Source organism: Schistocerca gregaria, chromosome 8, assembly GCF_023897955.1.
Source record: "Schistocerca gregaria isolate iqSchGreg1 chromosome 8, iqSchGreg1.2, whole genome shotgun sequence".
In the NCBI taxonomy this organism is placed as follows: domain Eukaryota; kingdom Metazoa; phylum Arthropoda; class Insecta; order Orthoptera; family Acrididae; genus Schistocerca; species Schistocerca gregaria.
This window is the reverse complement of record NC_064927.1, coordinates 373,267,014-373,291,714: the sequence shown is the minus strand read 5'-3', so window position 1 is coordinate 373,291,714 and position 24,701 is coordinate 373,267,014. Positions and strand designations below refer to the sequence as shown.

Below are 24,701 nucleotides of genomic sequence, written 5' to 3'. Positions count from 1 at the left end.
CAATGAATATCCGTTAATCATCTGCATTTCTTCTTGGTGTAGCCATTTCAATGGACAGTAGTGCATATCCTGAGGGAGTAATCTGTTTCTAGCAGAACTGGTGTCCTATAAACATCTCATAAATGATGCAGGAGTGGTTTGCGGAACTGAGTCAGATTTCTCTTCTCGACTTCTTTGATATCGTGTCGGGCCTCCTTTTTCTCCTCATGGTGCAACAACTCGACGTGGCATTGATTCGCAAATCCCCTGTAGAAATAAAGAACGATGCTACCTTCATAGCCGTCCATAATTGTGAATGCGTTGCCAGTGCAGGATCTCGACTATATACCATAAATGTTCGCTGGGATCAATAACGATCGATCTGGGTGGCTAAATCAGTCGCTTGATTTGTCCACTGTTGTTAGGGAACATGAAGTCCACGAATGGCTCCGAATGCTTTCCAAGCAGCCGAATGGAACCATTTCCACTCATTGGTAGTGTCAGTTGGGCCAGAGGACCCAGTCCATTCCGTGTAAACACAGCCCACACTATCATGGACCCACCGCTGGCTTGCTCAGTGCATTGTTGACAACTTGGATCCATAGTTTCGTAGGTTTTGCTCACACTCGAGCCCTACAGTGAGATGGTACCAACTGAAACCGGGAGTCATTTGAGCAGGCCACGGTTTTCCTGTCGTCTAGGGTCCAACAAATATGGTGACGAGCCCGTGAGAGGCGCTTGCAGGCGACTTCGTGAGGTTAGCCAAGGCACTCGCGTCGGTCTTCTACTGCCACAGCCCATTAACGTGAAATTTCATCGCACTGCTCTAACGAATATGATCGTCGTATGTCTCACATTGATTTCTCGGGTTATTTCATGTAGTGTTGCTTGTATGTAAGCGCTGGCAACTCTACGCCACTGCTCTCCGTTGTTAAGTGAAGGCCTTAGGGCCGCTGCGTTGTCCGTGGTGAGAGGTAATGCCTGAAATTTAGTATTCTCGTCACTCTGTTGACACTGTGGATTTCGGAGTATTGAATTCCCCAACGATCCCCGAAATGGAATGTCTCATGCGTCCAGCTCCAACTACGATTCGGCGGCCAAAGTCTGTCAGCTCCTGCCGTTCGGTCATAACCTCTTCGGAAACCTTATCTCATGAATCATCCGAGAACAAAAGACATCTCCACCAATGCACCACCCTTTCATACCTTGTGTACACGATACTATTGATATCTATATACATTCATATCGCTATCACACAACTTTTGTACCCCCATTGTAAAACCTACGGCTTATAGCGTTAAACGTCGAAGATGAGTTCGTTATTGATGGAGCAAAAACTCATATTGCGAAAGGGCAGGGAATAAATAATTTGAGACTTTTGAAAATAACCATTCGCCTTAAGTGATTTAGGGAGTTCGGGGGAAATCTAAATCTGTGTGGGCAGAGAGTGTTTTGAGCGTCTTCACGAATACGACTGTCTTAGCACAGCCCCACCATCTTCAGCATAGTAACTTGGACTACCGTTGTTTCCGTATATCCCCGTTGTCAGCCTGATTCCTGACTTAAGGCACTTCGGTGAAATATGGGTCAGCATCAGAGCAATATTTTCGAAAGCTTACCGTATTAAAGTACTCGTCCATTTCGCTGCGTTGTCCGTGGTGAGAGGTAATGCCTGAAATTTAGTATTCTCGTCGCTCTGTTGACACTGTGGATTTCGGAGTATTGAATTCCGCAACGATCCCCGAAATGGAATGTCTCATGCGTCCAGCTCCAACTACGATTCGGCGGCCAAAGTCTGTCAGCTCCTGCCGTTCGGTCATAACCTCTTCGGAAACCTTATCCCATGAATCATCCGAGAACAAAAGACATCTCCACCAATGCACCACCCTTTCATACCTTGTGTACGCGGTACTATTGATATCTATATACATTCATATCGCTATCACACAACTTTTGTACCCCCATTGTAAAACCTACGGCTTATAGCGTTAAACGTCGATGATGAGTTCGTTATTGATGGAGCAAAAACTCATATTGCGAAAGGGCAGGGAATAAATAATTTGAGACTTTTGAAAATAACCATTCGCCTTAAGTGATTTAGGGAGTTCGGGGGAAATCTAAATCTGTGTGGGCAGAGAGTGTTTTGAGCGTCTTCACGAATACGACTGTCTTAGCACAGCCCCACCATCTTCAGCATAGTAACTTGGACTACCGTTGTTTCCGTATATCCCCGTTGTCAGCCTGATTCCTGACTTAAGGCACTTCGGGGAAATATGGGTCAGCATCAGAGCAATATTTTCGAAAGCTTACCGTATTAAAGTACTCGTCCATTTACGCAATATCTTGATTTCTCTTTCAGAAATTTTCGCTACCGCTATGTACTGTGGGTTAATGTTTACTCATGCCATCACGGCCTATGCGTCTGGACTTTTGGAGAAGCTGGTTCCCGTAAAACACATGATCGCCTCCTGTTGCTGGATGTGTTACAACGTTTACACAGAACCAGCAAGCTTTACATGAAGATTTCTGTGCATCATGATTCTTTAATTCTTCTATTGTTCTCAATGTGTGTGGTACTAACATGGTATTTATTCGTACTGGACTGTGTATGATCTTTCGTAATGGCTTTGATATTAATGCAGTCTCGGTCTTTTTTTTGCAGGAAAAAGTGAAAACACCATGAAACTACAATCTTCAGCTGTAGGTATGAAGCTATATGATGCCTTGGCGGACTCGGGCATCGATATTTGTGGGAAATTATTCCAGCTGGAGTCTATTCAGAAACTGATCAACACAAAAGAAAAAAAATTCGATCTGCTTCTAATTGAATATTTCATGGACGAGTGTCTCCTAGGCTTGGCACACAAATTTAGCGTTCCTGTGGTCGCTTTGTCTTCCTTCGGAGGGTTTCCCTTTACAGGAGATGCAGTTGGTGATCCTTATACACCATCATATGTTCCGGATGTTGTGTACACATATACAGACCACATGACTTTCTGGCAGCGGCTACACAACTCTCTGTCAGTGGCGTATGCAAGATATGTGTTCAATTATTACTACTGCCCGAAAATTGATGAAATAATGAAGCCGATTTTCAAAGATCCTACGATGCCAAGTGTGTCAGCTTTGATAGCTAATGCGTCACTGCTGATCGTCCAAAGCCACGTGAGCTTTGCGTACCCTCGACCTCACTTACCCAGCGTGATTGAGACCGGGGGTATGCACATACAGCAACCACAGGCACTACCACAGGTAGGTACAGCGCTTTTAGTACGATTATTAGTGCCTTATATTAGAATCCTTAATCAATTTTTCTGATATACAGACATGACCATGATCAGATTTTTATTTCAATACACAAGGTCCATATAAATGTTACAGGCTGACAATTATCAACTACGTGAAAAAAACGTAAATTAGAAACGGCGGCATGCACAAACTTTATTCAACATGTAAATACCGCTGCAGTATTCGGATTTAGGTCATGACATCGTCGATATGCCTGCCAGCTCTGGCGATGATGTGACGCAGACGGATAGCGAAATTCTGCATGACCTCGTGAATGGCTGTTTTCAGCTCAGCAAGGTTTAGGGGTTGTTATTGAACACCTTGTCTCTAATACGACACCACCAAAAGGATCCGCATGTGGTCAGATCCGTAGAATATGGCGGCCAATTGAGGCCCATGCCAGTGGCTTCTGTGTACCCGAGAGCCAGAATGCTGTCCCCAAAGTGCTCCTCCAGAACATCAAACACTCTCCTGCTTCGACGGGGTCGAGCTCTGTCTTGCATGAACCACATTTGGTCGAAATTAGGGTTAATTTGGATAATGGCGATGAAATCATCTTCCAAAACTTTCACTTAGCGTTCGGTAGTCACTGTACCATCAAGGAAATCGCACCGATTACTCCATGTCTGGGCACTGCACACCACACAGTCTTGTTTGTTAGGTTGATGGGTCAATTGTTAACATATGCTGAGATATTTTTATCTTTAATATGGGTTATCTTTGTCTGTTCTCCATGTATTGCTTCACCTATTTTCCTTTGTTCGTTTATTACTGGTTTTCGACGTGAATAAGACTTGTGGCGACATTTGCATTGTATAGTTATTATACCGCTGACAATTTTAGTGACTATGGTTGTCTTGAAACAGCTGCTTGTAACCGTTTATTTCATAGTATAACATTCCAGCCATTTATGCCTGTAAGTACGACACTAACTTGTCAAATTGTACAATCTCTGACGTAGTGTATTTCCTCGTTTAGACTAAGGTTGAAACTGTAGCGCTGTGCAAAATAATACATCCGAAGATTTTCACCATGAATTACAATATTTATTTAGCAGCAGATTTTCCCACCAGTATGCGCCTTCAAAACTTTTGAGTGAGGGATGCTTGACAAGCATTGATGGGCTTCTTTTGAAAGTTCTTGATCTCCTCTACCATTTCACCAGACGTGCATTTTTCTCCAGAACCTGAGTGTATGTTTACACTTCCAGTGGCTGTAAACTTGTCGTGACAAGGCATAATAAACGTTTGCTGTTCTCCCTTTTAGACTCACTTCGGAAATTTCTTTGGACAATAGTGGGTCATTTTGTTTTCGCATAGCACACCATGCACTGGGCTGGCTCTTGAGGTGTAGTCATCACTGGTAGTTCTTTAGCACCTGAAATAAAAGAATAGAATGGTTTAGGAAAAAATCTACGCAGAAGTGTTTGAATTGTTTTAGATGATGCCGCAAACCACAAATACCTAAGTCTCATGTTTTAATTGCATTTGGAAACCGGAGTGGTTTCATGAAGTCATCCTGTACAGAGCGTCTTAAAGACTCCTCCATGCACATAGTGAGATGCATCAAGAAGGGCGACACAGAGTCGAATACTCTAAACTGAATCAGTTTTTTGTGCTGCGCCCGATGGACTATAATGTCAGCAAACTGTTGTTGCACAATGAATGATTTTTCAGTTTTTATCATTGTACGGAAATGGTTTACATCGAGCTGTACTTATTAGCTAAAATCCTCAGAGTCAAAAAGCAAAGAGATATTTGTATGAATGCTTGTCTAACGCCGATATGAATTAATAAAATCTTCTCTGGCTACCAACCACATCAGGTGTTTCTCGCATGCTGTCAAGATATATGTGGCTGCCATGTGTCGCCTTGGTCTCACCGATGTCTGGCCACGCTGCTGTCCTTGACGTCAAGGGCGTTCTCTTCCTCGCCAGACGTGGTAACGTTTTCGTCCCATGCTGTCAAGATATATGTGGCTGCCATGTGTCGCCTTGGTCTCACCGATGTCTGGCCACGCTGCTGTTCTTGACGTCAAGGGCGTTCTCTTCCTCGCCAGACGTGGTAACGTTTTCGTCCCATGCTGTCAAGATATATGTGGCTGCCATCTGTCGCCTTGGTCTCACCTATGTCTGGCCACGCTCCTGTCCTTGACGTCAAGGGCGTTCTCTTCCTCGCCAGACGTGGTAACGTTTTCGTCCCGCGTACATCGCGTCCGCTTCAACCTCACGATGGCTGGGTGCCTAGTGCGTAATGTTTGGCCAACGTAGTAGCAGCCCCACTGTCAAGGTATCTTGGCGTTCTGAGGTCTTGATCGCCCTTCGCAGGCCACATGAGCTGACGTACTTTTGCTGGGGTCCTGAACACTGATGAAATGTTGTCTCTTCGGGAGCGAGCCAATTTTTACCGAGACTGTGTCCAAGAAAGGTAAAAACGATAGATTGTTACTTTCTTCTTCGCTGGTGTTTTTCTTACGAATCTCACCAGGAATAGCCTGTGATAGCCGGAAGGCTCTCCGGGGGTCGCTTAGTTCTTGTTGCAGTTTTCCAGTGTCTCTGAGATTATTTTAGCACGATGGACGAGGGAGTTCAGAACGCCACGCATTTTGCCAGATGGTGGCGGCTGGGAGCGTACAGATACTCATCCGTGTGTGGTCGTTTCCTACAGACGCTGTGGTTGAGGCGCCCATTGGTTTCCCGTCGAACCAGGGCGTCAAGGGACGTAAATGCACCATTTGTCTCTGTTTCCATCGTAAGTCTAATTTGGTTGTGCCGGCCGCGATGGGCGAGCGGTTCGAGGCGCTACGGTCTGGGACCGCATGAATGCTACGGTCGCAGGTTCGAATCCTGCTTCGGTCATGGATGTGTGTGATGTCCTTAGGTTAGTTAGGTTTAAGTAGTTGTAAGTTCTAGAGGACTGATGACCTCAGAAGTTAAGTCCCATGTGCTCAGAGCCATAATTTTGTCGTGAATGCCATCCAGGTGTTCTGAGAAGTCTCCCGGTCTTTCACGTCCATCGGGCATGCTGCTAAATGTGTCGTCGCAGTAACGACAAAATCAACTTGGCTTACAAGGGGAGGCCGCCAATTGTGAAATTCAGATTCAATTCATACTGCGTATAACAAAATCTCATGGCCAGAGGTGTAATGTGGCAAAGCGCCAAGATGCACTTCTCAGCCGTTGTCGAGAAAATCGACAGTTAAAATAAACCGTTGCTCTGAAATACTCTCTACGATAAATAATTTTCTACAGTGTCGTGGCGCAGCGGTAAGCGCTCGGGTTCGTAATCCGAAGGTCGCCGGATCGAATCTCGCCCCATAGAACCCTTTTTTTTAGTATTTGTTTTTGTAATTCAAATGTGTGTATATAAATACACACACACACACACACACACACACACACACACACACACACACATATATATATATATATATATATATATATATATATATATATATATATATATATATATATAATTCCCGCACTCAGTTGCAACAATTATGCATATAATAAGTTGTTGAAAGTCGTTTGTTGTGGAAAAACTGGCGACTTCGAACATCATTATTTTTTCCACAAAGAAAGATGTATTTCACAAATGTTATTAATTGTCTTCATAATGTTAACCACGTATAGTTAACGGAAGATGTAGAAACGATATTCCGAAACGAATACGTATAGCGTAAGTCAAACGTTAGAATTAGAATAGAAACCCCACGAACACAAAATTGCTGTGGCAGGTATGAAATATAAACTCCGTTACTCGCTCGTTACACTTGAAGGACAGATGTTGAATGGGACGAAACGAGCCGCCGCATAACAGCGTAGTTGCCTGCTAACTTCGAAAGAAGGTACATGCGGTCCCTAGCGCAACTTATCGTCGAAAATCAGTGCGGACGTGAGAGCTTTGGTACACCCTGTTAAACAAACGAAAAAATGGAGGAGGTACAATTGGAGAGCGATCCGCCTTCACCAACATGCATAAGCAATTCATTACAAAAAGTTAATAAAAAAAATTGCACGGCGTGCGATTCGATCCGGCGACCTTCGGGTTACTAACCCAAGCGCTTACCGCTGCGCCACGACGCTGTTGAAAATTAGTGGTCGTAGAGAGTATTTCACCGCAACGGTTACTTTTAACTGTCGATTTTCTCGACAACGGCTGAGAAGTGCATCTTGGTGCTTTGTCACATTACACCTCTGGCCATGAGCTTTTATTATGCGCAGTATGAATTGAATCTGAATTTAAAAATTGGCGGTCTCCCCTTGTTAGTTGCAGCGGTTTCATAATGGATGTTTTCAAAGATCTTCATAAGACGGTTGGCTATTGATGGAGGTACCGGGCTTTCCATCGCTACACCGTCCATTTGATCGAAATACTGGCCGCCATATAGGAAATACGACGATGTCAACTTGTGCTTACACAGTTCGCCAATCGTCTTATCAAATAACTGGGAGAGGAGATCTATACAGGCGTTGACAGGCACACGCGTAAACAGAGAGACCACAACAATTTGACTGATACATCACCTTGCCCAAGACGCAGAGGTTTAGTTCTGTTGATAAAGTCGTCGGTGTTCCTTTGACGTAATGCACACAGCGACCTGCATGTTGTCCAGTCTGTAAGTTGGTGAACCAATGGAGTTAACACAGGGGCGAAGAAGAGAATCCGGTTCATGGGCCTCTGGTAGCCCACAAAGCGTAGATAGTCTCGGGCCTATGGGAGGAGATCCTTAACAACGGCCCCTTCAGTGGTGACTGTTTTGGGAGCTCTGATGTTTTCCTCATTATTGTTGACAGCGGGTCCTGAGGCGGTTGGTAGGTATTCTCGTCGAGAATCAGCTGAACTTCAGTGTCGTAATCAAGTTCATTCAGAATGACGGATGCACTGCCCGTGTCAGCTAGTAGAGTGACGGTGAGGGGATCGTTGTGGAGCGCGAGACGTCCTTGACTATCAGTCCTAGTCAAGTCAAACTGGATGGTTCAAATTTTAAAATAATCGAGTACGTTTCGCGGCGAATTTCGTCTCCATTCCCACAAGGCATCTTACGGAACGTTCGCTCAACCCTTTTATAATATCAGAGAGATGGATACCCAGAAGCGCAGGTGCAAAGTTAAGACCTTTCTTAAATGCCGAAATGGCACCAGCGTCGATATCTCTGTCCGTTATATTGATGTCGCCTCTATTGATTTCATTTTTGCACTGCGTTCTTGTTGAGACAGCAACATGAATATCCCTTGCTATTTGTCTGTGGTCTTCTTCGATTACAGACGCTGTGCTATAGTGGCCCCATCGATTCACTGCTAAGCCCATCGCAGAAGAGGACCACAGAGAAACAGGAAGGGAAGTTCATCCTGCTGTCTCAACAACACGGTGCAGTACCAAACTCAACAGAATGGTCATCAATACGACGGAGTGAGATATTGACGCGGGTACTATTTCGGCATTTAAAAATGGTCTTGTCTTTGTACCAGCGCTTCGGAGTATCCCTAGGTGTGATAATATAAGAGAGCTTAAACAAAAAAGTCCAAAAAATGCCTTGTGAGAGTGCAGACGAAATTCGTCGCGAAACGTGCCGGTTATTTCAAAATCTAAACCACCCGTCTAACTTCATTTGGTCTGAACGTAACGGACGTCTTGCACTCCCAAACGACTCCCCCCCCTCCCCCCCTCACCCTTTTGTCGTGGTTCTGTCAGCTGACAAGGGCAGTGCATCCTCCATTCTGAATAAAGTTGACTACCACGCTAAAATCCAGTTGATTCTCGACGAGGATACCCACTAGAAACTGCCACGGGACCGGACGTCCAGAACGATAAGGAAGCTCCTGAAACAGTCGTCCCTGGAAGAGGCCGTTAATAAGAGTCACCTCTCTCACGCGCAGGGACCACCTACGCTTTATGGGCTACCGAAGATTCACTGAGAGCACGATTGGATCACCGACTTATAGACTGGCAAAATATCTGGCCAGCCGCCTTACACCGCATGTGGGTCGCTGTGTGCATCACATCGAGAACACCGACGCATTTATCAGTCGAATTAAACATTTGCGTCTTGGGTAAGGTGATACAGTATAATGGTCAATTTTGATGTGGTCTCCCTATTTATGAGTGTTTCTCTCAAAGACTGTATAAATCATCCCTCCCAGTTATACCAATACACAAACACACACACACACACACACACACACACACACAAACACACGCTGTTTGGCACTAGTTGACATCATAGTATTTACTATTTGGCGTCCAGTATTTCGAAATGTTGGACGCCATAGTGATGGGAAGCTCGTTAGCTCTATGCAAAGCCAACGTCTTTGTGGGGAAATTTGAAGACATCGGCTACAGGTGAACCGAGTTACTTTTACCCTTACGGTAGAAGTAGATGGTGCATTGCCGTTCCTTCTTGACCTTGTTCGCCGCAAAACCAGTAAGCTCCTCAGCCACAGTGTCTATAGGAAACCAACACACACAGATCGGTTTCTGCACGCTCTCAGCCACCACCCTCTGGCACAAAAGCGTGAAGTACTGAACTCGCTCGTGCATCATGCTAAAATCGTCGCAGATACTGAAAACCTAAAACTAGGACTAAGCCACCTCCGAGGAGCCACCCAGTACAATGGCTACAATCACCGCCAGGCTATTTCTGGTGGCATTCTCAGGAGAAATAGCACCGAAGGAGTACGAAACTATCGTTTTTACATTTCTGTGACTCATCTCAGGAAACATAAGCTGGCTTCTGAAGAGAAACAAGATTTCTCAGTGTCCAGAACACGAGAAAAAATTTGGCTGCTCATGAGGCCTGCGAAGGACGGTCTAGGACTCAGAACGTCAGGAGTGTACAAGATATCATCTCATTGTGGCTGCTACTGCGTTGATCAAACAGTGTGCACTACGGAGCAGCGCTGGACGGAACAAGAGAGGTGCTTATGCCTACGCAATCTTGAACTCTCTTTGGAGAGTAGAAACTATAGAAACAAAAATTTGTAAACACCACCATTAAGGACGGCGGTTTGCAGCTCAGCACAGCCTGGGACCCATCCATCGTGAGCTCGAAGCGGGCACGACGGACGCAGGAAAAAATATTACCATATTTGGCGAGGAAGAGAACACAAGACCCACGAGAAATACAGGCCGCCGCATTTACGTCACTGCACGTGACACTGCTAGTCTTACGAGTGCCTGCAGCTGTCTCCGGTATGGAGTGAGTAACTATTTCAAGCCCGACTAGATAGCCGGGCGGTCTAACGCACGGCTTTCTGGAGCTTTCCCCAAGCACGAACGCGCCTGGTGGACTCGTGTCGAGGTCCGGTCAGCCGGCCAGTCCGTGGATGGTTCTTAGGCGGTTTTCCATTTGCTTCGTCGAATGTGGGCTCGTTCCCCTTATTCCGCCTCAGCTACACTATTTTGGCGATTGATGCTCAAACAAGTTCTCCACATACACGTACACCACCATTACTCTACCACGCAAACATAGGGGTTACACTCGTCTGCTGTGAGACGTTCCCTGGAGGGGGTCCACCGGGGGGCGAACTACACAATAACCCTGGGCATAATGTGGGGTGGCGGAGGGGTGAAGTGGACTGCGGTAGTTGTCGTGGAGTTGGGGACCACTGCGGCTGCGGCGGGGACAGAGCCTCTCTGTCGTTTCTAGGTCCACAGTTAACATACAACATACAACTATTTCAAACGAGTTCAATAATTTTTAATTGCGCGTTTAAATGCATGCAAGCTGTCGATAGCACATGACAAAGTTGAGATCTTAATGGGTACATTTTCGTTGACATAATGATTTCCCATGAGCGCTGCCAGAGCTGAGCGTTAAGTTGGTGGACATGGCGTCTGGTGTGACGACACAAGTTCATTGTGGGGCCCGTATTTCTCATGGGTCCCGAAGAGAGCACTAGTGACGTCACAGCCAGAAGCGTGGGTAAATAAGGGTGTAGCCAAGGCGACATGGTAGTCATTTACCACTTGACTATGGCTGAGGACAGCTCAATCGGACGCCCGTGGGATTTTAACCACCTGAAGACGCTGGAAGCATGAAAAGATACTACCTAAGAAACATTCATCTGTCAGCAGTCTGTTGGTATTCGAGTCTGAGGATAGACGATATACGTTCCACGTACTATCTTGGAAAGTAGCTTGAAGAGGCGATCTTTAGCCAGCGGTCAGGAATATTTTTCAACTTTGTTTACTAAAATGCCTGAGTTTTCGATATCGGCTAAATAGAACAGAAATTGGTAATCGGAAGAGAATTTGGAATACAAGTTGCACTGGTTAACGTGAAGCTGTAGGTGCTTGTTTAGATGAGCTGGGAAAGCATGTATAATAACAGTTTGATAAACTTGGAGGTGAAGGTGAGGAGTACGTAGGATGTGATGTCATGGGTAAGGTTTGTTGGAAGTAAGGCTTTCCAGAGGTCAGGATAGTGACTTGTATGAAGGGCATAGTTCAAGAGGGTGTTACGTACTATTAGAAAATTATGAGCGAAGAGTTGTGACTAAATTTTACTTTGGTCCCAAAGCTATTGACCATCAATGGGCGCATGCAGCTTTTGGACCCTTGACAATTTTTAGAGGCTGTATCCTGAACTACATGGACTACTCTGCCAACCACCAATTAGCAATGTCTATGTACGGTGTTTGTCATCTGGAACAAAAACAAAATTTCAATGATGTACTCACTGTGTGTGTTTCTGTGCTGGCAAAAAGTAAAAGCACATTAATATTTTAATTTTTCACTTTGTATTACGTGGCTTTTCGATTACCGCGTGAACCGTGAATTTAGTTTCAAAATCTTTTCTTAAAGAATTTACTTTACTGACTAGCGAGTCATCAAGATCATTAACACATTTAATCACACTAAGTAAGCGTGGAAGTAGTTGCCAGGAAGTAACTGAGGGAAAATGAAATCACTTAAAAGAAATGTGAATTTTATTCCTAAAATCTTTTCAAAAACAGTATTAAAATTATAAGCAGAAAAACACCCTCGAAATATCAAATTACAATTTTAGTTAGAGGCAGAAAGAACAATATTAACTGTATGAGTCTTCGGACTGAGAAGCTTGCCTGCTCCCTTTCAACATGGCCGTAGTCATGACCGCTCACAACAACCTCTGAAAGAGTACACTGGTGCGAATCTCCAACACACGAGATTACTTCAAACTAAAAAAAAATTAACAACTCACACAAACATGTAAACTATGCACACCATAAGAGGGATGGAAATGGCACAACACTCAAATTATTTGCCACCAAAAGTGCATCTTTTTTAAAGGACTCTTACGGTAGAAGGGTGGCAACCTTATAACCTAAAATGACTGGTTAAATAAAACTCATAAAATGCAGACTTACATAAAATGTACAACATGTTCTACATTACACATACACGACCTCGCAAGATGATAGGCAAGATAAAAACATATTTCAAGAATACGGCCTATAAGCAATAAATTCGTTAACATCGAATCCGACAAACATTACAGAGGCAGCTATTAACGTACGGCAGACCGACAAACAGACAGACAGATAGACAGACACTAACTGCCTAACAAATGCGGACGAGAGACAAACGAGTAAGGCTGGGGATTAGAGAGCGACCAAGAAAACAAGTAGAATTTAACAAGTACCTGAAACAACAACCCATACCAACACTCCGGACGACAGGCAGACACTGACTGCCCCACACTGACTCGGCTGACCAACTGACCACACTCGCCTAGACTGACAGACTGACCCCTGGCTGACTAACTGCCTCCAACTGACTGACCCCCTGACGAGTTTTTTTTTCTTTATTGTATTTCAATTCCCCATCGGGGCAGGCTGGCAGCAGCATATGCGCTGCTCTTCAGTCGAAAGACATAGAACAAACAATAGAAGACATTTAAAAATAACGAAGGAGAGAATATGGCGAACATAGATATAAAAAAGGGGGAACATCATGGAAGGCAATAGACAAAAAATGTGAAAAGTAGATAAAAAAAACTGTTTAAAAGTGGCACACACATAAAGCCACACACTGCTACGATTAAAAGAACACAAGGCACAGTATGACTGGAGCATAAAAGTATCGACAGATGGCGTAGCACATAACGTAACACTGACGGCGAACCTCAAGGCAGTACACAATTAAAATCACACCTCTTGATGCACAGGAGAAACAGCACTAAACACAACACTGATGTGGCACACTGATGATGATCAAAACAGAGGATCTAAAAAAATGGTTAAAATGGCTCTGACCACTATGGGACTTAACTACTGTGGTCATCAGTCCCCTAGAACTTAGAACTACTTAAACCTAACTAACCTAAGGACATCACACACATCCATGTCCGAGGCAGGATTCGAACGTGCGACCATAGCAGTCGCGCAGCTCCGGAGTGCGCGACTAGAACCACTAGACCACCACGGCCGGCAAACAGAGGATCTGCCAGGCCCTAGGAGATGAGGGAGACCTGAAGAAGGGAGGGAGGGGAAGAGATGGTGGGATGAGTGGGGGGGGGGGTGCGCTGAAGAGGGCCAGGTAGGTAGGGATGTGGGAAGGAAAGAGGTAATTATGGGGTGCAGGTTCTCAGGGGAGGGGGGAGGGGATGGAGGAAAATCCGCTCTGGCAGAAGGAGGGAAGACGGAAAAGGGGGCCCTAGGGAGGGAGGGGGGGGGGAACAAGGCCAGGTTATAGTTGGAAGGAAGGGTAGATGTCACGGCGAAGTTCGTCATCCGGGAGGGGGACCCCCTGACGAGCTCATAGCGCCCCTTAAATGCATGTTAACAGGCAACCTTTCCGCTTTCACACCAGAGGGAGACATCAAAGCTGTGATTGCCAGAGCGGAGCCACCGCCAGAAACGGAAGGCGACTGCTTTACACTACGCGCTGCGGCGCGCTCTTCAAAGCAGCAAATTTTACCACGGCTCACTGTGCTGCTGTGAAACAATACTACACTAACATTCAGATCGACAAACATTCAGACATGATTTTCAAGTATACATACTTTGGATAACGCAGCACTTGCCAATACGAGTAAAGCCTTGACATACGCGAACTTCGCACAACGAAACATAGAGTAGTGCAGTAACTGTCACATTCACAGACTCTAAGTAATATCATTTACGAGTTATTAAATTAACTGTGTAGCCATGCCTGTTCAGAAACATCGGCCTTTTATTTTGTCATGACGCCCCTATTATCTTTTCTTTTGTGCACTGTAGGACCTGAAGAAGCTAATGGACAACGCAAATGACGGCGTCATTTTCTTCAGCATGGGATCTTTTGTAAGGAGTAGTGATTTTCCCCAGGAGAGTGTTCAAGCTTTTCTAACTGCCTTCTCTAAACTGAAAGAACTGGTCCTGTGGAAATGGGAGACGGACACTATGCCTGGGAAGCCAGAAAATGTGCATCTTGGCAAATGGTTTCCACAGTCTGACTTGCTAGGTAAGTTCCAATACGGTTTCTCTCAAAGTGCATTATCACATACCGAAATACAGAGTGTTTCAAAAAGAATGACCTGATTTCAAAACTCCATATTGATCAAAATATACTATAAACATCCGGTACATCCAAAATACAAAATCTTAAAATTTTAAATATGCTATTACAAATGTTCTATGTGTCTACCAGCAGCAGCACGAACAACATATAGACGCTAGCTGAGTTCGTCATAAACTTTACACAATGTATCTGCTTTTGCAGACGTTATGGCAGCTGTTACACTGTTCTTCACTTCTTCTAAGTCACGAGGTAAAGGGGAGATGAACAGAATTTCTTTCACAAATCTCCACAAGAAAATATCTCATGATGTCACGTCTAGCGATCTTGGACGTCAAGAATGCAGGGTACTGTCTCGGGTTACCGTGCCCCCTATCCAGCGTTGAGCTATCTTCACCAGCATGGAGCTCCACCACAATGAAAAGAAACGTACGTCAGTTTCTCAGAGACATTCTGCTGCTGGTGGAGACGCAGAGCATTTGTATTAACATAGTTAAAACGGCCAAGATTTTTGTGAGCATTTTGAAATTCATCCCATGTTTGTCGTGTTTTTTTATCAATACATATGGAGTTTTAAAATAAGGAAATAAGGTAATTCTCTTTGAAACATCGTGTATGTTATTATAATAACTGCGTCTTTGTCGCTGTCCAACACAGGAAACACTGGAGTAACACTACGGTGCTGTTGGTGTATCGATACCTTGAGGAAAAGAAACGGAATATCCTTCAGTCGAATATTTCAAGAGCATGATCTGAGATTGCTTTGTCGACCCGCCACAAAAAAAAAAAAAAAAAAAAAAAAAAAAAAAAAAAAAAAAAAAAAAAAAAAACCTCTCCATGGAACCATTTCCTTGTAATGAAAACCAAACAATGTTTCCCTTTGGCAGCAATCATTGCATGAAACTCCTCGTGAGCAGCTTTTGTTTGGATTCATACCAACTGTGCATCATGTAATAAAATTGAAAATGTCTTGAGAAAAGGAAAGATGCGCATAACATAACATGCGAATAGTTATTTCACTCACAGGCATATTGCATGCACATCTCTCTCACCGTACGGTAAATGACGATATGAAGACGGTGATCACAGCCAACACGAGAAATAAAGTTTTTTCGAATCTGGAATACATTACTGAATATCATGTGTAGACCCCAAAGGCGAAAAAAAAGAAGGAAAGAGCCAGACAGAGAGAGAGAGAGAGAGAGAGAGAGAGAGAGAGAGAGAGAGAGAGAGAGAGCGGGAGAGGGAGAGGGAGAGAGTTTTGATTGGGCAAATATACGCTTGCAGCAAAATGCACTGAACACAGTAGTTAACTTGTTCCACCTTCTAATGCTACACTTGCAGATTTGTGTTAGAATGAATGGGCGAACTTCCATTCTTGAGCGACCATGAAAAAAACTAATAATCTGAACTACAATTAACGTACATTAGTAATGCCAGTTTAGTCTAACTTACAACTTCAGCTTTCACTGTATTTACCTATGCTACTAATTCACCTGTATACACAAGTGCCATTACTAAATACGTACTACTCGTCACTGTAGGGAGCTTGTTTGAAAGGTAAACTCTTGAACATAGCTATTTGTCGTGTATTTTTAACAGTAGTATGAGTGTTTAACACTTACAATGATTCTGTTTCAGCTCACAAAAACATGAAGCTCTTCATCTCCCATGGAGGACTGCAGAGCAGTTTGGAAGCGACCGCTCGGGGTGTTCCCTTGATTGGCATACCAGTAGGAGCCGAGCAAGGTTATAATGTCCAAAGAATCGTTCAATACGGTTACGGCATCAAACTAGATCTGCAGAACATAACTATACAGTCTGTGGAGTGGGCTGTTCATGAAGTTTTGAATAACCCAATGTGAGTTATTCTCCGTCTTTCTGTGTCTCTTAAACAATTTAGCATAATTTGCAAGTAATTTTTGCGACTCAGAGCGCCCTTATGTGCTATTTATACCGTACGAAATTGAACTATGTACCATCTCAGAGCAGTTATCCTGATTCAAAAGAATTTTATTATATCATTTATTCTTCAATTTCAGTTGCACATATCCGTTACGGTGTGATTGATTTCCGTGTGCCTGGACTATCTTCTGTTCCATATGCTAGCGCTAGCAACTCGTAGTGTCTGTATCTGGACTAGACGTCAGATGTGTGGTTACGATACAGACACGGCAGGTTGCTCAAGCAGCTACATAGATCTGAAGATAACCCAGGGAGATCTAATCTAGTCAAACAATTTAGCATAATTTGCAAGTAATTTTTGCGACTCAGAGCGCCCTTATGTGCTATTTATACCGTACGAAATTGAACTATGTACCATCTCAGAGCAGTTATCCTGATTCAAAAGAATTTTATTATATCATTTATTCTTCAATTTCAGTTGCACATATCCGTTACGGTGTGATTGATTTCCGTGTGCCTGGACTATCTTCTGTTCCATATGCTAGCGCTAGCAACTCGTAGTGTCTGTATCTGGACTAGACGTCAGATGTGTGGTTACGATACAGACACGGCAGGTTGCTCAAGCAGCTACATAGATCTGAAGATAACCCAGGGAGATCTAATCTAGTCATACTACGAAGCAAATGTGCAACTGACACTGAAACATTAACGACATATTAAAATAGTTTTCAGTATCAGTAGAGTTACTGTTCTGAAGGGGCAAACATGTCAGCTATAGTATCCTGATTCAGCTTCTTCCACGGTTTTCCTAAATCTCTTCAGGTAATTGTCGACATGGTTCCTTCAAAGTCATCCAATGGCAAGTGCTCCATCTGCAGTGAACTGACAATTCCATTCTTTTGTTGTTTGTTTCACTTGCCTACTTCACTCAAATCGCCCCTCCCGTTGATATGAATCATTTGGTCATAGCTTCAATAGTCTCCGCCACATCATCTGCACCGCTGTTCTTCCTGCGATGTCCCTATCGCAGCTGTAGTTGACACACCTGGAATTTGTCTTTCAGTAAGAGAATAACAGTCGATTGTTCAAAAATATAGTCCGAGAGAAACCTCTTGTTTCGTGTACTCTAAACATCATACCTTGTTATGCGCGAGACAATAGACCAGCAGCAAAGAAACCGTCTAACGTAACAAAAGCTGTTTAATTTTGTATGGTACCAAGACCTCTAGCTGAAGACTTCTTAAGTAACAGATAGCAGTATGTTTTCCTCGACGGTAAATGTTCTTCAGAAACAATGCTATTGTCATGAGTGCCCCTGGAAGTATGATAGAACCGCTATTATTTTCTACATATATATCGATCTAGCGGACTGGCTGGGCAGCAAAGTGTGGTTGTTTGCTGTGATGCTCTGGTGTATGGGAAGGTGTCTTTGTTGATTGACTGTAGGAGAATGCAAGATAATTTAGGCAAAATTTCTGGTTGTTAGGATGAACGGCAGCTAGCTCTTAATGTAGAAAAATGTAAGTTAATGCAGATGAGGAGGAGAAGCAAACCCTCAATGTTCGAATGTTCGAATAATATAGCATTAGTAGAGTGTTGCTTGCCGCAGTCACGTCGCTCAGATATCTAGGCGTAACTTTGCAAAGCGATATGAAATGGAACGAGCATGTAATTGTAGGAGGGAAGGTGAATGGTCGTCATTGGTTTACTGAGACAAGTATAGGAAAGAGTTGTTCACCAGTAAAGGAGACCGCATACAGGATACTAGTATGACCCATTCTTGAGTACTGCTCGAGTGTCTGGGATCCCCATCAGGTCGTATTAAAATAAGACGCCAAAGCAATTCAGGGGCGGAGTGCTAGATTTGGTACCTGAGGGTTCGAACAATGCGCGAGTACTACAGAGATGCTAAGGGAACTCAAATGGGAATCCGTGGAGGGCAGGCAATGTTTATTTCAATTAAAACTATTTTGATAAGTTAAAGAATCGGTATTTATGGCTGACTGCAGAATCATTCTACTGCCTCCAAAGCATGTTTCACTAAAGGACCACAAAGATAAGATACGAGAAATTAATCTACATCGGCATGGATACTCAGCAAACCACATTTAAGTGCGTGGCAGAGGGTTCATGGAAGCACTTTCATAATTTTCTGTTTTTCCAATCTCGTATAGAGCGCGGAAAGAATGAACACCTATATCTTTCCGTAAGAGCTCTGATCTCCCTTATTTTATCGTGGTGATCGTTCCTCCCTATGTAGGTCGGTGCCAACAAAATATTTTCGCATTCGGAGGAGAAAGCTGATGATTGGAATTTCGTGAGAAGATTCCGTCGCCACGAAAAACGTCCTTCTTTTAACGATGTCCAGCCCAAATCCTGTATCATTTCTGTGATCTTCTCCCATATTTCGCGATAATACAAAACCTGCTGCCTTTCAGTGAACTTTTTCGATGTATTCCGTCAGTCCTATCTGCTAAGGATCCCACACCGCGCAGCAGTATTCTAAAAGAGGACGAACAAGCGTAGTGTAGGCAGTCTCCTTAGTAGGTCTGTTGCATTTTCTAAGTGTCCTGGCAATAAAACGAAGTCTTTGGTTAGCCTTCCCCACAACATTTTCTGTGTGTTCCTTCCAATTTAAGTTGTTCGTAATTGTAATACCTAGGTATTTAGTTGAATTTATGGCTTTTAGATTAGACTGATTTATCGTGTAACCGACGTTTAACGAGCACTCATGTGGATGACCTCACACTTTTCATTATTTAGGGTCAACTGCCACTTTTCGCACCATTCAGATATCTTTTCTAAATCGTTTTGTAGTTTGTTTTGGTCTGATGACTTTATTAGTCGATAAACGACAGCGTCAACTGCAAACAATCTAAGACGGCTGCTCAAATTGTCTACCAGGTGGTTTGTATAGATAAAGAACAGCAAAAGGCCTATAACACTACCTTCGGGAACGTCAGAAATCACTTCTGTTTTACTCGATTACTTTCCGCCAATTACTACGAACTGTGACCTCTCTGACAGGAAATCACAAATCCAGTGACATAACTGAGACGATATTCCATAAGCACGCAATTTCATTACTAGCCGCTTGTATGGTAGAGTGTCAAAAGGCTTCCGGAAATCCATAAATGCGGAATCGATCTGAAATCCCTTGTCAATAGCACTCAACACTTCATGTGAATACTCTGGAACCGTGCGACCGCTACGGTCGCAGGTTCGAATCCTGCCTCGGGCATGGATGTGTGTGATATACTTAGGTTAGTTAGGTTTAACTAGTTCTAAGTTCTAGGGGACTGATGACCTCAACAGTTAAGTCCCATAGTGCTCAGAGCCATTTGAACCATTTTTTTCCATGTGAATAAAGAGCTAGTTGTGTTTCGCAGGGACGATGTTTTCTAAACCCATATTGACTGTTTGTCAGTAGACCGTTTTCTTCGACGTAATTCATAATGTTCGAATACAATATATGTTCCAAAATACTGTTGCATATCGACTTTAACGATTTGGCCCTGTAATTTAGTGGATTACTCTTACTATCCTTGTTGAATATTTGTGTGACCTGTGCAACTTTCTAGTCTTTGGGTACGGATCTTTCGTCGAGCGAACGGGTGTATATGATAGTTTAATTATGGAGCTAATGCATCAGCATACTCCGAAAGGAACCTAATTGGTATACAGTCTGGACCAGAAAACTTGCTTTTATTAAATGATTTAAGTTGCTTCACTACTCCGAGGATATTTACTTCTACATTACTCATGTTGGCAGTTGTTCGCCATCTGAGTTCTGGAATATTCACATCTAAATCTACATCCATACTCCGCAAGCCACCTGACGGTGTCTGGCGGAGGATACCTTGAGTACCTCTATCGGTTCTCTCTTCTATTCCAATCTCGTATTGTTTGTGGAAAGAAGGATTTTCGGTATCTGTGTAGGCTCTAATCTCTCTGATTTTATCCTCAGGGTCTCTTCGCGAGATACACTTAGGAGGGAGCAATATACTGTTTGACTCTTCGGTGATGGTATGTTCTCGAAACTTCAACAAAAGCCCGTACCGAGCTACTGAGCGTCTCTCCACTGTAGTTTATCTATCATCTCCGTAACGCTTTCGCGATTACTAAATGATCCTGTAATGTTGGATCTTCTGCATCTCTTCTATCAACCCTATCTGGTATGGATGCCACACTGCTGAGCAGTATTCAAGTAGTGGGCGAACAAGCGTATTGTAACCTCCTTCCTTTGTTTTCGGATTGCATTTCCTTAGGATTCTTCCAATGAATCTCAGTCTGGCATCTGGTTTACCGACGATCAACTTTATAGTTAAATGACAAGGGATCTTTCTTTCTATGTATTCGCAGCACATTACACTTGTCTGCATTGGCATTCAATTGCCGTTCGCTGCACCATGCGTCAATTAGCTGCAGATCCTCCTGCATTTCAGTACACTTTTCCATTCTTACAGCATCTCGATATACCACCGCATCATCCGCAAAAAGCCTCAGTGAACTTCTGATGTCATCCACCAGGTCATTTATGTATATTGTGAATGGCAACGGTCCTACGACACTCCCCTGCAGCACTTTGTCTTCTTTTGTAAAGGCATTTCGGAAAGCTGTGTTTAGTAATTCTGCTCTGGCAGCACTGTCTACAATAGTATCTCCATTGCTATCGCGCAGAGAAGGCATTGATTGTGTCTTGCCGCTAACACACTTCACATACGACCAGAATCTCTTTGGATTTTCTGCCAGGGCACATACGGAGGCCTGTAAACAGTCGCTTCACCCTCGCTCTATTTATGAGAGCAACAAGAAAGGAAATGACCGGTAGAGATACAGTGTACCTCCGCCAAGCACTGTACGGTTTCCTGCGGAATGTGTATGTAGATGTCGATGTAGAACTTAGCGGTTATTTTCTGAACAGACATTGGATTTTTCCCGATGTGATAACTAAAAATTTATAACTATTCTTATTGCTGCTCTGGGATTTTATAGAGCTAAGAGTTATTCTGAACTGATACGCATATCTTCCTTACATTTGAGCTTGTTAGTTTGTAACTGTTTTTTCACGATTCGTTTGTTTCATGTTACTTGATCCATGCTTTATATAAGCCTCCTCACATTTAACACATATGGTGATTATCTGTTAACAGTTTTTAGTTTTTCTCTTTCATTTATTAGACCCAGTGTACTTGCAGATCTGATGTCACATGTCTCTGTCTGCAGATACCGCGAGAACGCGAAGCTGCGCTCCCGCCTGTTCTGGGACCGTCCGGAGAGCCCTGTGGAGACGGCCGTCTACTGGACAGAGTACGTGCTGAGGCACCGGGGAGCCCCCCACCTGCGCAGCGCCGCCCTCGACCTCAGCTGGTACCAGTACATCCTGCTGGACGTCGCTGCCCTGCTGCTGGCTGGAGCGCTCCTGGTGCTTATTGTCGCTGTCGTGGCTCTCAGGACACTTTACAGGCTAATCACAGCAAGAACCTCTGCGTCACACCAACAGAAGAAAAAGAAAACAACGAAGAAGGAGTAAAGGAGACGTCTTACCCTAGCGGTGCCACAACTGTAAAGCCTCTACACTCAGTGTAACAGGGTTAATAACTGATAGTACAAACAACATGTCCATGACGATTTGCGACTCACGTTACAAAACCTGATATCAAGTCTCCGAGTGCTATCACATCTAGGTAAAAATCCCTTCTGCCCCATCTAGTGTCTGACCTTGTTTATCGGCTGGAATTGTGTTGCTAGCCAACTTCAGAGTACTCTAGTCGTTCACAAGAAATTTGCTGGGAATTCACATACTCGTTAGTCTCTGAAGGGATGAGTAGTTGGAAAGCTTCATGAAGTACAATATTGTTACGGGAATATATTGTACTGAAGTTAATCTGTTTATACTTCTGTTATCTTCATGATCTGAAGGTGAGACATACAGGGTGGTTTATCTGTCCCTACAGATTTAGTTCTATGCAAGCCACAGTGTTACATATGGCTTTAAAAAACACCTACAAGATCTTTATATTCTCTAGCTCGCTATGCGCCAACTATTAATCCTACACAAAAAAAAATGAAATGTACTTTTTTGTAGGCAATTTGATACAGTTAAATATCAAATGGGATAGTGTTCACTCTACACCATGGTTATTCCAGAAAACGTACAAAACTGATCTCCAAACGCAGCACCCCCCCCCCTCCCGTCCCCCCGCCGACACACCCATTCTTCATCAGCTAGAGTAAAGTGTGTTATTCGTGGCACTCCCTCTTACCACTATATAAAATTTTGCGACTACACCAAGTGTTCACGAGACCGAGCGAGGTGGCGCAGTGGTTAGCACACTGGACTCGCATTCAGCAGGAAGAGGGTTCAATCCTGCGCCGGCCCATCCTGATTTAGGTTTTCCGAGATTTCCCTAAATCGCCTGAGGCAAATGCCGGGATGGTTCCTTTGAAAGGTACGGCCGATTTCCTTCCCCATCCTTCCCTAATCCGATGATATCGATGACCTCGCAGTTTGCTCTCCTCCCCCCAAGTCAACCTCGAACCCCAAAGCCAGCTGCTCACGATATTCGATCTTTTGTGGTCTGTATTGATTGATTTATTACGCCACCAGCATAGTCGGCTACTTTGTTAACACTATTAATTTGAACGCAAGCATATGGGTAACTAGCGAAAAACGACTTTCCGATCCAAGTTTAATCTTTAGAAGCACAGTTGTTTTATAGTCAGAAGCTCTGAGGAATACACCGATGGAATCGTTTATTATATGCAGGCAATGTCTGCCGCGCGGTGTAGCCGTGCGATCTTAGGCGTCTTGTCATGGTTCGCGTGGCTCCCCCGCCCCCCTCCCTCCATCACACATCAGGCATGGATGCATGGGTGGATGAGTGTTGTCCTTAGAGTAAGTTAGTTTAAGTTCAATCAAGTACTGCGTTATCCTAGGGACCGATGACCTCAGCAGTTTGGCCCCATAGTCCTAGCCACAAATTTCCAAATTGTTGGACGATGTTTACAAACACGCTAGTTTTATAATATTACGTGCTCGATGATGTCGGTGGCGTAATAGGTCAATCAATATAGACCATAAAAGGTCGAATGGGGAAAATATTTCGTGCAGTCGCAAATTTTTGTACTGTGGTGGATGGAGTGTCGTGAACAACATACTAGAAATCCTGACCGGTGGGGGCTGAGTGTGGGTGAGGATGTGGGTTTGAAGGTCCCATCTCTAGCCTACGTTTTTCTCGAATAACTCGAAAAGTACGGTCCCTAGAGAAAACGTATGCCAGTACAAAATTTAACTTCATTAAATAAATGTCTTGGTAATTTTTTTTCTGTTGGACTAACAGTTTGCACGTAACGAGCGAGAGATTGTGAAAATTTCGCTCGTGGTTTTTGAAGACCAGATCTAACATAGCAGGCTGCATAAAACTACATCAGTAGGGGCAGCTGAATCACCCTTTATATGACATGGCAGATTAATTTTGAACTTTTAGTGTTAACTGGGCTACACTTGACTCATTTCATGTAATGTTAATGCTAGTGTAAATAGTAATTTAACTACGTTTGTACATTCATTTGTATGAGATTAAAAAAAGAAAAGACTGTGCTGTACTGCAGTGAGCAATAAAACTTTTACTTGTAATGATTAAATGATAACTGGTATACACAGGCGACAGCGATATTAGTCTCATTGCAACTGTCATTTAATTTTATTGACAAGGGTGTGTAGAACCATGTGGCTCAAAGGCATTTGGCCATGGAACCAGTTACTACATAATTCAGAGGAAGACGGTAAGAAATTTTAACTATCAAAAGAGAAAAAAAAATAAAAATAGAAAGAACAGTAAGTTTGCAGTAGTTTACGCAGTAAATAATACTATAGTACTGCGTCGATCGCCAGCGTAGAATAAAAGGGTTGTGTCGTAAGGAAGCCTTTCAACTTAAATTCGGTTTATCACTCAAATTTTCACTTCTGCCGCAGTCGTATTGGAAATGAAAACTACGAAACAATGCACATCTTCCTGTACAACTGATAAACAAATGTTATTCGTA

The 24,701-nt window shown here is 43.6% G+C and overlaps 1 protein-coding gene across 3 annotated transcripts in view; it reads left to right on the top strand.

Annotated features, from left to right (window-relative positions):
- LOC126284498 (UDP-glycosyltransferase UGT5-like) overlaps positions 1-24,299 on the top strand; it is a 57,319-nt gene extending 33,020 nt beyond the window's left edge. For 2 of the 3 annotated variants that reach the window (XM_049983469.1, XM_049983468.1), the window contains exons 3-6: positions 2,642-3,231; positions 14,471-14,693; positions 16,389-16,608; positions 21,879-24,299. In XM_049983469.1, the coding sequence (XP_049839426.1) occupies positions 2,642-3,231; positions 14,471-14,693; positions 16,389-16,608; positions 21,879-22,185 (1,340 nt within the window). In that variant the 3' untranslated portion in view covers positions 22,186-24,299. The remainder of the gene's footprint in view (positions 1-2,641; positions 3,232-14,470; positions 14,694-16,388; positions 16,609-21,878) is intronic. The other variant, XM_049983470.1, reaches the window with a different exon arrangement.
- The last annotated feature ends 402 nt before the right edge of the window (positions 24,300-24,701 follow it).